Source organism: Lepisma saccharinum, chromosome 8 (assembly GCF_977018435.1).
Source record: "Lepisma saccharinum chromosome 8, izLepSacc3.1, whole genome shotgun sequence".
NCBI classification, from domain to species: domain Eukaryota; kingdom Metazoa; phylum Arthropoda; class Insecta; order Zygentoma; family Lepismatidae; genus Lepisma; species Lepisma saccharinum.
The window spans coordinates 46,459,322-46,475,201 of record NC_139236.1 but is presented as its reverse complement, the minus strand read 5'-3'; the positions used below and the strand labels follow the sequence as shown (position 1 = coordinate 46,475,201).

Genomic DNA, 15,880 nt, shown 5'->3' with positions numbered 1-15,880 from the left:
CCTTCTATCTCTCTCTCCCTCTCTCTTTCTATTATTTTCGACCTTTATCTCCTTCTTTCCTTCTCCCTCTCTCTCTCACCCACAATTCGAAATAAATTTCGATCGTCGTAGCTTAGAACAGAAAGAAAGAAATACAAACACAACTACATTTATTTTTACACTTAAGAGCAGGAAATTGGTTACAACCGAGCTTGAAGGGATTTTTAAGTGTTCTTTTTTTATATATAATGTCACAGTCTTTATATCACTCATGTTCTCTCCGTGATGATCGCACGGAAAGGTTTTGGCTTCATGACGACACCGTCGTGAGATTTTGTGGTGGGTGGGTTCTCCAGAGGGGGCAGCCGGAAGTTGAATTTCTGGAGGAGGATGGTGAACACTAGGAACTGGGCGTTTCTCGCCAGAACTTCTCCTGGACATCGTCTCTTGCCTGCAAAAAAGAAAAGTACTGGAGGTCAAAGCAAATATTAATTTTCATGGAACACTTGTTCGATTTTTTAAATCATGCTCCTTTTTCTAGAAAATCTCTAAAAAAAAATGTAGAGTTTTCACACAAGAGAAGACGTTATATGCGAATTATTTTAAAAAAATTGAAAAACATGCAATATAAAACGGAAGAAATGATATATACATTACTTAAAGAAATGAAGTGGAGAAAAACTTTCACTATTGGAGGAAGAGTAATGTATGAATTAAATTTGGAAATAATAATACGTATATTTATTCTTGTGTTCACTATAAAGTGAAGAAAACATTAATTCATTATAGAAGGGACGAAGTCATATCATTTTTAAATAAAATAATATTCACTATAGAAAATAATAAATTATATACATATGAAATTTAGAAAAAAAGAAGTAAGCATTCACTGTAGAAGGGAAGAAGTGATATTAGAATAAATTAATTTAAAAAGCGAAAAGAGCATTTACTATAGAAGGAAATAAATGATATACGAGTGAAAATAATCAACAAAGTCAGAAGTAACAACTAGAAAGAGTACAGAAGGTAAAAAGATGAAGAAAATATGAAATATGAGTTTTAAAATTTAACAAAAACATTGCAAGAAGAGATGTGGTGGTAAATAGATAAATATAGGTAATAAAATAGTGTCAATTGCCACTTAAAAAGGAAAACGAGCAATAAAATAGTTAAATTAGTGCAAACACTCAAAGATTGAATATTGCCACTTAGAGAGTAAAAGGGAGTAATGAATTTTAAATGAGGGAAACATAAACCGCTGAAAGAGGAGAATGGGCAATAAAAGTGGAAAATAGCCACTAAAAGATGGAAAAAGTAAACAACAAAAAGACAAGTTGGTAATAATGGAAGAGAAGTAACGATTGTCTGAAGACTGTAATTGAAGATCTGCAAAACAAGTAGAAGGGAATTTATAGGTCTTAAACTGACAATACTCACCACCACCGAATGGGAAGTAATATTCGTCCGTGATCACTTGTCCATCCTTAAGGAATCTTTCGGGCCTGAAAACTCTTGGGTCCTTCCAATGATCCTTGTCCATATGTGCACCGTATATGTTCACCCACATTATCGTACCCTAGAATAAAAGATAAAACGAAACCATTTAAGATTATCCCAGTGTCCTAAAAAAATTGATTTAAAGGATGCACCTAATAAGAATGAAAGTTAGTGGCTCATAGAATGTGCTTTAGTTGAGTTGATGTTTTAAGTCCACTTTATGCACAGTAAGGCTAATTGGAACTGAAACTACAGTTTAAAGCAAAGATGTCGAATTGGAGGTCGGAGGCTGAGACCCTGTGAAGCCGGAGGCTGAGTTGAAGGTCGGAGGCTGAGGCCGTGTGAGGCTGGAGGCTGAGTTGGAGGTCGGAGGCTGAGGCTGTGTGAGGCCGGAGGCCATGATGGAGCTCGGAGGCTGAGGCCCTGTGAGGTTGGAGGCTGAGTTTGAGGTCGGAGGCTGAGGCTGTGTGAGGCCGGAGGCCATGATGGAGCTCGGAGGCTGAGAGCCTGTGAGGTTGGAGGCTGAGTTGGAGGTCGGAGGCCATGATGGAGCTCGGAGGCTGACGCCCTGTGAGGTTGGAGGCTGAGTTGGAGGTCGGAGGGAGACTGAGGCCATATGAGTAAGCCATAAGTTTCACTCACTTGAGCAATAATGAATCAAAATCCAACAAAACCTAATATTAATAGTTTCTGAGCAAAATTAACAAAATATTTTTTGTTAAACGTGACTTCCTTTGTGTGCCACGTTTAGTTAGTTGCTTTATGTACTTTTTTTTTGGTGTTGCGTTATTTGAACTGTTGGTGATTTGTTTTTGGTTTTTGAGTTTGTGAGTTTCTAATTGTATCTAATAGTATGTCAAACAGGATTGCGAAATATTTTTTCCCTCATCTCTCATATCTATTAAAGATATTGCAATGAAACTTGGCGGACGCATTACGTATAGACCACAGTATTGTTCAAGTTAGATTATAATCGGGTACCTATATCCAGGGCCGCTCCAGAGGGTCCCAAAGTTACAAAAAGGGATTTTTTGGAGGGAAATTTCTAGAATTATCCCCTATTTCCCTTTCCTTTTTCTATTCTGAAGAGAAAGACGTATGAACCATGATACTCGGATGAATTGTGCTGAAGCAGTAGCTACTTAAAAATATTACTACGCAAACTCAGAAAAAAATACCCAGAGCGGGATTGCATTTTGTTAGATATTTCACAGGGAAGAGGAAACTTACAATGCGATCGTTACAACCTAGAAGTGTCCAAGTCTACAGTGCATCTTCTGTGTACGCCACGTCATAACTTAATATATATCTTCATGCTGGGAGATCTTAGGAGACGTCAACGTCATAATTTTGCAATTAAGCAAAACTGGCAGAAACGCGGAAGAGAAAATAAAACAAATCATTCTTTCAGTCAGTCAGACAACGACATTGTGTTTGAGATGAAAACCAATCAAACCCCGTGTGGTAACGCTGACAGGGATAATTCCACGCAGGTAAAACACCGGTAGTAAATAATCAGGCTCAGTGACGCAATTGGGGGAGTCTGCTGTCATGGCGGAATGGTCAGCGTAGGTTCCAGGTTTGAATCCTGCTTAAGACATTTATAGTTGTGGTTGTCTGTCCTGTTGAAAATTGAAGAGCAAGAAAAATGAAAATAAGTTTTCAAAAGAGGTTTTTTCTTTAAGTTGGTAGAGGAATGTTTCGGTTCGAGTCCTGGTCGAGCCAGTATTTTTCGATATTTTTTTTTGTTGTTATATTCATTTATTACCTTTGGAATTCTATATCCATTCAGCTCTAAATCTTCCTCCGCGAGTCGAGGGACTATAGGAACCAATGTAGTCATCCTGTTGATTTCAAAAAGGGTTGCCGAAGTGTATGGTAACCTGCAACAAAGAAATTTAGCATTACTAAAATCAAAGGTGAATTAAGTAAACTGCTAAAATAGAAGATATTTCAAGACTCAATGATATAAAAATCGAGTTCCTCGTTAAAGAGTTTTGTTTTCAGACTAATCTAACTCTGAATAAATTTCCTAACCACTTCGTATGTATACTTTTATCCTTTCCCTTCTCATCTTCTCGAATTCTGCTTCATAGTTACTTCCTTGCGCTCTTATGTTCGTTCACTTTTATTTCCTTGAGGCTTATTTCAATACTTAATGTTAGTTTAGCGCTTATTTCAAATCTTGAAGCTCCCGTTCCGTGAAATAATAGAATAAACTTTGTGTTTGGACAATCATGGTAATACTTATGGATCCAACTCTACTAACCTGGTGATATCCATAAGTGTTGGGAGATTGTCTCGTCCTATCACACTGTCAATTTCCTCTTGTACTCTTTGCTGTACATCTGGGTACAATAAGATATACAACATTGAATATTCCATTGAATTGCTTGATGTATCCAATCCACCAAGGAGCAAATCCAGGCATACATCAGCAATGTTAGCGTCTGAAAAATAAGTGCAATAGTATTATGAGCTAAAATTTCAAACATGCTCAAGTATAAACCAATAATGCGCCGTCTATTTTATCATTGAGAAACCAAGTGGTATTACTTAGAGGAAAATGTTCATAAAATTTCAGTATGATTTACTAATACAACCTATTTAAAATGGAGAAAGAATGTCCTCATGTTGAAACAACTTTTGTCATAAATGTAAAAGTGGTGTTACCCTATATCATTGTCCATGAGAACCAACGCACCACTATGAAAAAGAAACAATGGAGCAATATCATGGTTGAAGGTCAGAAATAAGCAAGTGTGCTATACAAACATCACCCACACATCTACATCAACCTTGAGCTCTTCAAAGGTATGAAAAACAACAAGGTCTTATTTTAATAATAAAGTTTTCCCAGTTTAAACATTATTTAATACAATATAACTCTTCTAAACATCCTGATGCATCAGATTTCCCAACCTTGAAGTCTCTTACTTTTCCACATTATCAGCCTTATTATTGTTTGCTTGCCGCACTAAATTTTAAAGACAGTTATTGCAGTGGTAACCATGAAAATGTTTTACCACGTGTGTGTTTACACACACTACTGTCAATGATATTATAATGTTACAAACTATCTTAAAATATAAGTTTAGATTGAAATCACTAACCTGTTATCTTGTAGTTTTTATTCTCTTCCATCTCGTTTAACAACCCATCAATGAGATCACGTATATTGTTCTTGTTAAATGTTTGCTTGTGTTCCTGGATCAAATTCTGAAATAGAAATAGTTTGTTTTTAGTGGTTATTATAGAGCTAATGTATCTTTACTGCTGTGAATCTTCGTGTTACAAACGATCTTTGTTTTCTTGCACCGAACATATCTTTTCTAATTGAAAATTGTATAATGTATTTGGTGATTCTGATATCCGAATTTTGTAATTTATGTCTACGCATTGGCCATTACTATGATGGTGGGTACATGCCAAAATTTTCAAGTCGATCGTTACATGATTTTTTTTTCTTGTTTTTGTACCAAAGGTTGGTAAAGTGTCTTAAATACACACATACATTTGAATTTGAATTTAAACTTTTTGATGCGTCAGTACTTAGCCTATTTACGTTATACAGGCATGGAAGAGTCACCCCATACACCCCTACACACATACATAGGTGACAGATGTGTATGAGGGAAGGCGATGCTTTTCCTTGGCCTATCTGTTGTCAACCCTGCAATATACCAGTGTAAAGTTCAGAATAATTTATACTCTTTTCTGCTCTTTGGTTACTCCATGCCTCTATGTACTGCGACAACTTAGGATTAAAAGAAAGCCAAGGCTTAGATCTTACTTTTCAAGTTGCTACACCTATATTTCTTCCATTTTTTTCACTCGTGCAGTTGAATGTACAGCATGTTCAATCCACTCGAGTATTTTAATAAGCTTTGATGTTAAGGATATTTTCAGGCATAGCTTCTATTGTTTCTCCACAAGCTAATTTCATTACCTAAAATGTTTCCGAGGAATTTTCCATGTTATGTTATTGTACCCTACTAGGAGAAATTGACAGTGTGATAGGGCAACACAATCTCCCTGTACTTTAGTATAACACCAGGTTAGTGAATCTTCTTGCAGATTATTTTCAAGAAGTTATGTTTTATCTTTTTAGTCTTTTAAAAGCAAATTTGCATCTAATAATATCTCTTCTTGTTTTCAAGAAAAAGCAACATACACCAAGAAGTTCTAAAAAATTCTCTCACATCTTACAACTATAGAACTTATTGGAACAGTTTCTGCTTTCTTCTATCATTGATTCTACTAGCACCAACACTAAAACTAAACAATTACCTCGATATAATCAAAGCAGAACTTCCCTCCTACTTTCATAGCCTTGTACCCAGTGAGCTCCGGCACGATGTACCTCAAGAGAGGCCAGGCGTTCAGCATGAGTCCCGAGTTCATGATCTTGCTCTCGTAGTTTTCCAGGTAGCCCACGATCTTCTCGAAGGTGGGGTCTCCGTACTGGAACTTGTGGCCCCCGATGAAGTGCCAGAGGTTGTTGATGACGAGGGTGTGGAAGGCGTGGTCGAAGGGGACACCAGCGCCCCCTAACTCCTTGCTCTTCTCCTTCAGGATGGACGCCAGCTCCAGAGCTTCCTCCACGATGGTCGGTTCCATGCCGTTGGAGTTGAACCCAAGCGTCTTCAGGATCTTCATTGGCACCAGCCTGTTTCGGATCCATATGTCACCGTTTGTGAAGAATATGCCTGAAAATACATGGATGAATGTTAACGCATGATTTCTTTACAGCCCCTTTATGTTAAGGTAGGTTAATCTGGAGAATTGCATATTATATATATATATCTATATGTACAGTCACAGGCAATAAAAATGGAACACCTAAATCCTGAAATACTCGCTTCCTTGTAAGGCGTTATGTGTGTTGCCTAACTCTACGGTTATGAGTAGATGTGATTAGCAAATTTTCAATGACAAGTTCTTTGGTTCAGGATATACGTGTCCCATTTTTATTGCCTCTGTATGTATGTGTGTGTGCTGGGGAAGTGGGTGTTTTCACATGTTTTTAAATTATTCATGAATATTTTATCCAATTGATATAATCTTATAGTTTCCTTTGTTACATGGGCGCCCGTTGGAAGAGTCACTTGACTCCTGGAATAATAAAAATTACCTTCGAGTCATTCCATGCCAAATCAACACAGATTTGTGCAATTTCCAACCTGACCATCTACGATTTTCATGAAATTTGGGGAGTTGAAACTATGCATGGAACTTAGTAACTATGGAAATTTTGAGTCTCGTGCGTCTTGTCATTGTTAAATTATTCAAGGTCAAAGTTAGCATAAATTTCCCTTTTTGAGCCTGCTTAGCTGTACTAAATGTGCTGTAACTCCGCCACTATTTCGCCTAGGAAGCTCAAACAAAGCTTATTGTACAGGGAATTGAACAAGCTTTCCGGTGATATATAACGAGTCTACCTTTGGATAAAAATATAATTTTGTCACGTGACCTTGACTTTTGACCTTGAATATCTCAAAACATGTCATCACCAAAAATCGTAAAAAAATATATTTTGTCCCTCATGCCATACTCTAAAACATATCAAAAAATCATTCTGGAACTGCAATGGGATCAGAAGATACAAAATAATAGGTTTAACTATGTGACTGATAAAAGCCTCATTACATGAACTATGACGAGTCAAATGTCCCTTAACACCCCCTACAAAATGTAAAGGAGTTATCCTGGTCTTGAAAGAATTAGTTAGGCACAGCGAGATTCGTAGCTGTGTGTGTGAAGCGCAGGTCCGGCATATTGTTGACCGCTGTATTGAATTCAAAGCAAAAAAATTCAAAGGAAAAGGGTCGATGTGATATATCAAATCAGGCTAGAATTTCACGAGAAATGAAGCAGCGAAGGTTTTTTCAACGCATCTTTAGCCAGAAAAAAAGTTACTACTGCATGCTTGAAACCATTATCTCCTTTTCGAGGTGTTAAAAACAAAGCATTAGAATTCTCCTAACCTGTTAGGAACTCATCGAGATCTCGCTGACATCTAGTGAGATATGTTTACGCACCATTGCATATGATTTTAATCAGCGACTTTCACCAAATAGTTGAATAGTGAAGAATATTGGAAATGATGTCTTAAACAATTACAACGTGACACTTCCTTTCGAATGAAAAATTGATCAGTGACGAGATAAATTTTTATGTTCACGGTGAAGTAATTAAAAAGAATATGCAATACCTGTGATTTGATAATCTACAGTAGACAGATCCCAGCCGAATGGCTGTTGCTGGTAAGCTAATGATGTGGTATAGTGTTTGGGGAACGGGAATGATTGGTCCATATTCAACAACGGAACCTTAAATGGTGAGGGCTTCTTGGATTTGTTAAGTTAACAGGTTTTTCATCCTTGCTTACGGGATATGGCACTTTTCCAGTTTTGAAACAAGACAGAGTGTGACCACACTATGAGGACATTGTAGCAATTTCTTCATGGTAAATTTCTAGGTAGATTGATGGCGAGACGGGGATCTATTAAAAGGCCTGCACATTCCCCAGATATAACATCTTAGGAGGACTTTTACCTTCAGAAACATTTGATGAGAATGGTACATGCACTAAAAGTCAGTGATATTGACCATCTGAGAGAAGGCATAATTGCTGCTTGCGATGATGTTGCACCTGCTACATTGCCAAATGTTGTATGTGAGTGTGAGACACGTCAACGAGTGTGCTCACATGAACATTGACAACATTATAATATATTGTAAGGGAAAGATATGCGTATAACTTTTTGCTGGCTAAAGATGCGTTGGAAAACGTTCGCTGCTTCATTTCTCGTGAAATTCTAGCCTGATTTGATATATCACATCGCCCCCTTTCCTTTGAAATTTTTTGCTTTGAATTCAATATGGCGGTCAACAATATGCCGGACCTGCGCTTGACACACACAGCTACGAATCTCGCTGTGCCTACCCTAATTCTTTCATGACCAGGATAACTCCTTTACATTTTGTAGAGGGTGTTAAGGGACATTTGACTCGTCATAGTTCATGTAATGAGGCTTTTATCAGTCACAAAGTTACACATATTATTTTGTATCTTCTAAACCCATTGCAGTTCCAGAATGATTTTTTGATATGTTTTAGAGTATGGCATGATTGACAAAATATATTTTTTTTCACAATTTTTGGTGATGACATGTTTTGAGATATTCAAGGTCAAGGTCACGTAACAAAATTATATTTTTATCCAAAGGTAGGCTTGTTATATATCACTGGAAAGCTTGTTGAATTCCCTGTACAATAAGCTTTATTTGAGCTCCCTAGGCGAAATAGGGGCGGAGTTACAGCACATTTAGTACAGCTAAGCAGGCTCAAAAAGGGCAAATTTGACCTTGAAAAATTTAACAATTACGAGGGTCACTATTTATATTTTGACCCTAACAATGAAAACCAGGAATTTGGCATTGAAAACTGCTTTATTGTTTTTCGAAGTATTCTCCTTTATGGTCAATACACTTTTGCATTCGTTCGAACCATTTGCCAAAGCAGTTTTTCCAATCTTCTTGAGACAACTCCATAATATGGTTTTTGAACACATCAACGGCGTCTTCCGCCGACGAAAATCCTTGTCCACGCAATTTATTCTTGACATTCGGGAACAAGAAGAAGTCATTCGGTGCCAAATCAGGACTGTACGGCGGATGACCCATCAATTCGATTTTTTGACTGTTCATAAAGTCGGCTGTTAGACGAGATGTGTAACAGCTGGCATTGTCTTGATAAAGAATGATCCGACGGCGTTTGTTTGTTTTCCGTATTTGACCGAAGACCTCTGGCAAACAAATTGTTGTGTACCATTCAGAGTTGACCGTTCTACGTTCCTATAAAGGCACAGTTGCCACATGACCAGTTTTCCCGAAAAAACAGGCGACCATTTGTTTCGATGTGCTTCGAGCGCGAACAAGTTTTGTTGGATTGGGTTCATCTTGAAACACCTATACAGTCGACTGCTGTTTACGTTCCGGCTCATATGCATATATCCATGATTCGTCACCTGTTACAATCTGATATACGTCTTTTGAAGCACCACGATTGTATTTATTGAGCATTTGTTTGCACCAATTGACGCGAGCGTCTTTTTGAGTTTTTGTCAAATTGTGTGGGATCCAACGAGAACATACCTTTCTCACAGCTAAATGATCATGTGATATTTTATATATGCTGGTGGAACTAATGCCTATGGTTGCCTCAATCTCACAGTATGTCACATGACGATCTTGCAGTATTAGGTTTTGCACAGCATCAATGTTTTCTTGAACAACAACTGATTTTGGACGACCTTCGCGAATCTCGTCGGTGAGCGAATGGCGGCCACGATTAAATTCGTTATACCAGCGTTTCACAGTGGCAAAGGATGGGGCTTCATCGCCAAATGTGGAAGTAAGTTGATCGATGCACTCTTGTCTTGATAATCCACGTCGAAAATCGTAAAAAATCATCGCACAAAAATGTTCACGAGTTAATTCCATTTTATTGTTGTCACGCAATCTCCAAGGCAACATAAACAACACAAATCAAGCTATTGACAAAACATTTGAAGTACGTTATGGTCAATAATGCCAGACGATTCCGTGCAAACGTCAAATCGCGCCTAACTTCAATTAGTGTTGCCAAGGCTCAAAATATAAATAGTGACCCTCGTACAAGACGCATAAGACTCAAAACTTTCATAGTTACAAAGTTCCATGCATAGATTCAACTCCCCAAGTATCATGAAAATCGGAGTTGGTCAGTTTGTGGGCTGTGTTGATTTCATACGAAATGACTCCTTATTTTTTCTTTCTTTTTGTTTTCCTTTATCTTTCTTTCTATGTCATAGTTGCTCTTTGTGTTTACTTCCATTATTTTTAATCTCTTTCTCTCCCTATCTCTATTTCAGTTTTTATCGTATACATTTCATATGATACCGTTTGATTTGGTATTTATTATAGTGTGACTAAGTATTAATATCTGCCTACTTAATTCTATACTATGTATAAAACATGTTTCACGTCTATTTTAGGACGAAATATACTACTTGGAAATGGACCTACAATTGAAAGTAGTGTCCTAATCCCCGCAGTGTGACTCCATTGGAAATCGATGTGTATTTCCGCTACTTACCTCCGTCGGCCTTGTAGGCGTACTGATAAATGGGCAAGTGCGTCCTCGAGTTGCTGGCTTTGCTGGTGAGGACTGTCTTCAGCGCCTCCTTCCCAGACACGAGGACCTGCGTGAAGCCGAACTGCTTCAGCGTTACCACTGGCCCGTACACCTTCATGGCCCACATGCACACTAGTTTCATGGAGCGGAATCGAAGCCACGATGCTCCGAACCACAGGTAGTTGCCGAAGAAAGGTACGATTCTAGGACCTGTGAAAAAGAGTGCCATACTTGTTATAATACATCTTATTGAGTTATATTAAAGTAATGTATTGATTATTTCATTGGTCGATTGTCACGGGTTGGTCACATGATAGCACACAAATGTCCAAAAGATATCCACTGGAAGTTGTGTCGGAAGTTCTGGATATCCAATACATATCCGGGAATGTCCAAACGACATCCCCTGGATATCTGCTGGATATCCATTTGTCCGCACACGTGATATCCAAAAGATATCTTTTGGATATTTGTGTCGGAAGTTCTGAATATCCAATACATATCCAGGAATGTTCAAAAGACATCCACTGGATGTCTATTTGTCCGCATACGTGATATCCCGGAGATATCCAGAAATGGATATGTTTTGGACATGAAGTGGGACGTAATCTGTACATTATGTTTTGCTTTAGACATTTTTTGTACATACTTTGGATATTGCGTGGACACGAAAAGTACAATTTTTGGACTATATAGTACATTTGGATCTCATCTGGATATTACGTATTTCGATATGAAATGATGCATGCAACAGTCAACCACCAATGTTTGTTGTTAATTTTCTTGTTTCCTCTTAAAATAGACACTAGTCAAGTTGGATAGTTCAATAAACTAACCGATCTGTAACTACGCACTGGTAATGTAGAGGCTATAGCTTCTGATTATACAGGGTTATTATTATAGTCATGAATCAGAAGGGTTGGTCACTGATTCACTTTTGTTCACTGCTTTATATTTTCTTCTCATCCTTGTAGCTTAATGTTCACACATCTTTTGAAGCGTATTAAAACACAATTTTTCATTATATTTATAATCAAATGTACCATTATTTGTGCTACGAAAACTTTAATTTCTTTTATACATTTTGCCAGTGCCATCTAGCGACTGCAGCTCACACAGCACACAAATGTCCAAAAGACATCAATTGGATATCCTTTATGTATTTGGGTCAGAAGTTCTGGTTATCCAATATACATCCATTGGACGTCAATTGAATATCCATTTGTCCGCATACATAATATCCAGAAATGGATATGTTTTGTACATTTCCGGATCACTTCCAAGATAAAGTATGAGAAAGTATACACAACGGGAATACTATGACCATTTTCTAATATTCGAAACACATCCTATTTATGTTCCTTGTTGGATAACAAGTTCTGGATCAGTTCTAGAAATGTGTTAGATATCCAGTATTTGATGTATTTTGGATATCCCGTTTTGGACAAGATCTAGATATGATTTGGATATCCTGAATTGGATGTGTTTTTATATCCCGTTTTGAACAATATCTAGATATGTTTTGGATATCCAGAATTGGATGTGTTTTGGATATCTCGTTTTGGACAAGATCGGGATATGTTTTGGATATCCAGAATTGGATGTGTTTTGGATATCTCGTTTTGGACAAGATCGGGATATGTTTTGGATATCCAGAATTGGATGTGTTTTTATATCCCGTTTTGGACAATATGTTTTGGATATCCAGAATTGGATGTGTTTTGGATATCTCGCTTTGGACAAGATCGGGATATGTTTTGGATATCCAGAATTGAATGTGTTTTGGATATCCCGTTTTGGACAAGATCGGGATATGTTTTGGATATCCAGAATTGGATGTGTTTCGGATATCCAGTTTTGGAAGAGATCTGGAGACGTATTGGATATTCGGAATTGGACAATGTTTCTGACAGTCAGTTCTACACACCTTTAGGCTGTGTATTAGATATCAAGAATTGGTCGAGTTTCAGATATCCAGTTCCTGATATCCAATAGACGTCCCAAGGTTATCCAGAATTGGATATCCAGAAATGAATATCTAATGGATATCCATAATATCTATGGATATGATCTTGACATTGTGGATATCTAATGGATATCCCTGGTAGATTGATGCTGTATGGGTAGAAAGAAGCTCCGCTAGCCTTCACTAAAGGTGAACTTTCCCTTTCATCTTGCTGATTGAAACTATGGTAAAACTCAATAAGGACGACTTATTCTTTTTCTTTCCTGAATAAAATATTTTCTTCTTTTTTTTTTTTGGCCTTTTTAAGATCGCGAGATTTGATATCAGACCTCTTGAATACAGATCCGTCACCGTAGCCACACGCCCATTTTACGGTATTGCTGTAGCAGTGACACAGAGCTTGGAGCAATCTCGCCAAGGAATGTTACATGTTCGAGTTCCGTCTTTGGAATACACACTGTGTAGTTATTCGAATGTGAGTGCCCTTTATCAATAATCCTCATCGCCGCGATTAGCCTAAAGGGGACAAAAATCGGCGCAAAATACAAAAAATGTAAATATTCAGGTATTAAAAATATTGCATTATATTGCTTGAATCACCACAGGAATAAACTTCTATTTAGAAAAATAATGAGAATTAAAAATTACCTGATAACATTGGTATGTATAAATTCATCAAATTTATTTTCATCTCAAACTGCTCTTCTGATATACTTGGGATGGCTTATAAATAACATGTATATTAAGGTAAAGACCTATTATTATGATATGATAACGTGATGTTTTAATGTGTTATCTTCAATTCTTTACTGTCACAAATGCAAAGGAATGTTAAAATGAACCGTTTATTTTATTGCAATATAAACTCAGTTATTCACAAATAATAGGTGTAAAGATTTTTCTCTCTTTCAAGCTTATGGTTTTTTAAAAAAATATTTTATTTACCATTTAAAATATAGCCACTTTGTAAATATTTTCATACATAAATGGTTATTGAAGACGTACACAGAGTTAGAATGAGATTTATAAATACATTTGAGAAAATAATGTTTAAAAATTGGGTGCTAGAAAGGAGGTGCCTACGATTGTCGGGAAGGTACTGTCGTGGTACGTATAAAAGGAACTCTTACCTGGTGGCATTCTGTCCGGTAACCTTGTGTCGAAGTACATGTAGATTGCAAGGGCAATTAGCACAATATACCAGAACATCTTGGATGTGTTTTTGTACCTTCAACAACGAGCTGCAAAATACATAGAAATTACATAATTACTACCATAGTTACAGACATTGAATAAACAAAACAATAGTTAAGTACTTCTAGAATCTGTTTCGGTGGCCGAGCGTGTTGAGTGGTCGACTCATGCAGACAAGTTCGTGACATGGTGTGGGCATTGTTGTAATAAACAAGAATAAAGGGAGGAAGAGAGAGAGAGAGAGAGAGAGAGAAGAAAGAGAAATATTAATGAGCAGAAACGAAGAGAAAAAGTAAAACAGAAAGAGATAGAAAGAGTAAGTGAGAGAAAATGGAAGAAACAAAAATAAGAATCGGTGGCAGAAATGAATAAAGAAGAAAGATAGAAAGAGCACGGGACAAAAATGAAGACAGGAGGAAATATAAGGAAATAAAGAAATGAAGAAAACAAGCTAGGGACAGAAACAAAGAAAGAGTAATAGACAATAATGAAGAGAAAGAGTAAGAGAGAATGAAGAAAAAGATTAAACTGCAGAAATAAGAAATGAGATAGAAATTATAAGGGACACGAAAAAGAGAAAGAGTGAGAGACAAAAATAAAAACAAAGAGTAAGAGAAAAGTAAAGAACAAGGGTAAGTGACAGTAATAAAAAAAGAGAGAGGGAGAGAAGGAAATAGATAGAGTATGAGACAAAAATAGAAAAAGACTACGAAAAAGAGAAAATGAGGGAGGGGGAGAGTAAGAGCCAGAAATAAAGGGAAACATAGGATACACAAAAAAGACGAAAATAAAGAAGATGTGATAGAGACAGATATAGACACAGAAGAAGAATGAAATAGGAACAGGAAGAAAGAAAAGATGTAACTAAGAAAAAGAAACAGGAAAAGGGGGAAAAAACAGAAAAGGAAAGACAGAGTGAGAAGAATTAATAGAGGAAGGTAAATAAGGAAGGAGGGAGAAAAGAGATACTTAGTAGTGAAAGCCACCAGAGGAGAGCCCGTCTGAAGAAATTTGTCAGCCTTTAAACTGACCGAATTGATATTCCCAGGTGGTCATTGACTTCCAGGGTATTCGCGACTACTCCTCCAGATCCGAACCAGGCACTTGATTGAAAGATGAGAGTATCGCAGTGAAGGTAAAAGATCTACCCGAAGAGTAGGACAAATCGTTCATATGGAACGCAACAATTAATCGAATCAAATTATTTGAAAGGGAAACAAATATTTCTTGTTATATAACGCAGAATAATTATGAAGCCCCTCATTACTTTAAAATTGTTCACACAGCGCTTTTGCAAAGAATTTAAAAGCCATTGTACAGTTTTTATTTTGTGTGAGTAGCATATCATGAAAGTGTCTTATTTCAAGTTCTCTTTTCCTTAAAGAGATTAATTGAATTGCATAACTGAACAATGTTCATTAAATGCATTCCTGACCTAGAATGCAAGAAATAGCAGCCTTCGAGACGCTTCCCACGCCCCTCAAAAGCAAAGAAAAGGATATGGATTTATTAATTGGCATACACTTTATTGATCACTAATTTAGACTGCAATATTTTTGTTTGAACTTCCAGACTACTCTTAATGTGCTATAAAGATCTAAGATGCAGTTAGTGTTATAAGTCTTTGTTAAGTCTATATTAATGATTGATTGATTGTTTGGTTTTATCTTACATTGTTTTTCTGCCACTTTTGGCTAATCGCGAAGATGAGAATGAGAGATGATGAAATTGATTGTCACTCACAAAGAACACACGTCCCCAGATCGGGATTCGAACCCGAGATCTGCTTGTCCACGGATGATCAATTGAAAACCACTCTTGTAGTACACCACAGCAAAATACATACTGGTGTGGAGTCTTTCAAGACAATACAATCTTCTTACTTCAAGTTATGGCAAGGTCTTACCATGAAAAGACGTGTGTAATGTAATTCAATTAGCCATTTATAGCGTGATAAGTTCTTGTCATGTCCTCAGGACAGGGAACCTGTTTTACAAAACATCAAGACGCCGCCTGCCACTCTGCACGCCATCTAGGCGGTGCAGAGCTGAAGCATCTTTCTTG

General features: G+C 37.1%; 1 protein-coding gene across 1 annotated transcript in view; it reads right to left on the bottom strand.

Annotated features, from left to right (window-relative positions):
* LOC145991450 (methyl farnesoate epoxidase-like) overlaps positions 1-15,880 on the bottom strand; it is a 46,963-nt gene continuing 31,083 nt past the window's right edge. Inside the window, exons 2-9 of the mRNA XM_083127455.1 lie at positions 13,753-13,863; positions 10,618-10,866; positions 5,767-6,185; positions 4,590-4,695; positions 3,746-3,926; positions 3,245-3,359; positions 1,417-1,555; positions 1-430 (exon numbers count right to left, since the gene is read on the bottom strand). Coding sequence (XP_082983581.1) covers positions 249-430; positions 1,417-1,555; positions 3,245-3,359; positions 3,746-3,926; positions 4,590-4,695; positions 5,767-6,185; positions 10,618-10,866; positions 13,753-13,831 — 1,470 coding nt within the window. The 5' untranslated portion in view covers positions 13,832-13,863 and the 3' untranslated portion in view covers positions 1-248. The remainder of the gene's footprint in view (positions 431-1,416; positions 1,556-3,244; positions 3,360-3,745; positions 3,927-4,589; positions 4,696-5,766; positions 6,186-10,617; positions 10,867-13,752; positions 13,864-15,880) is intronic.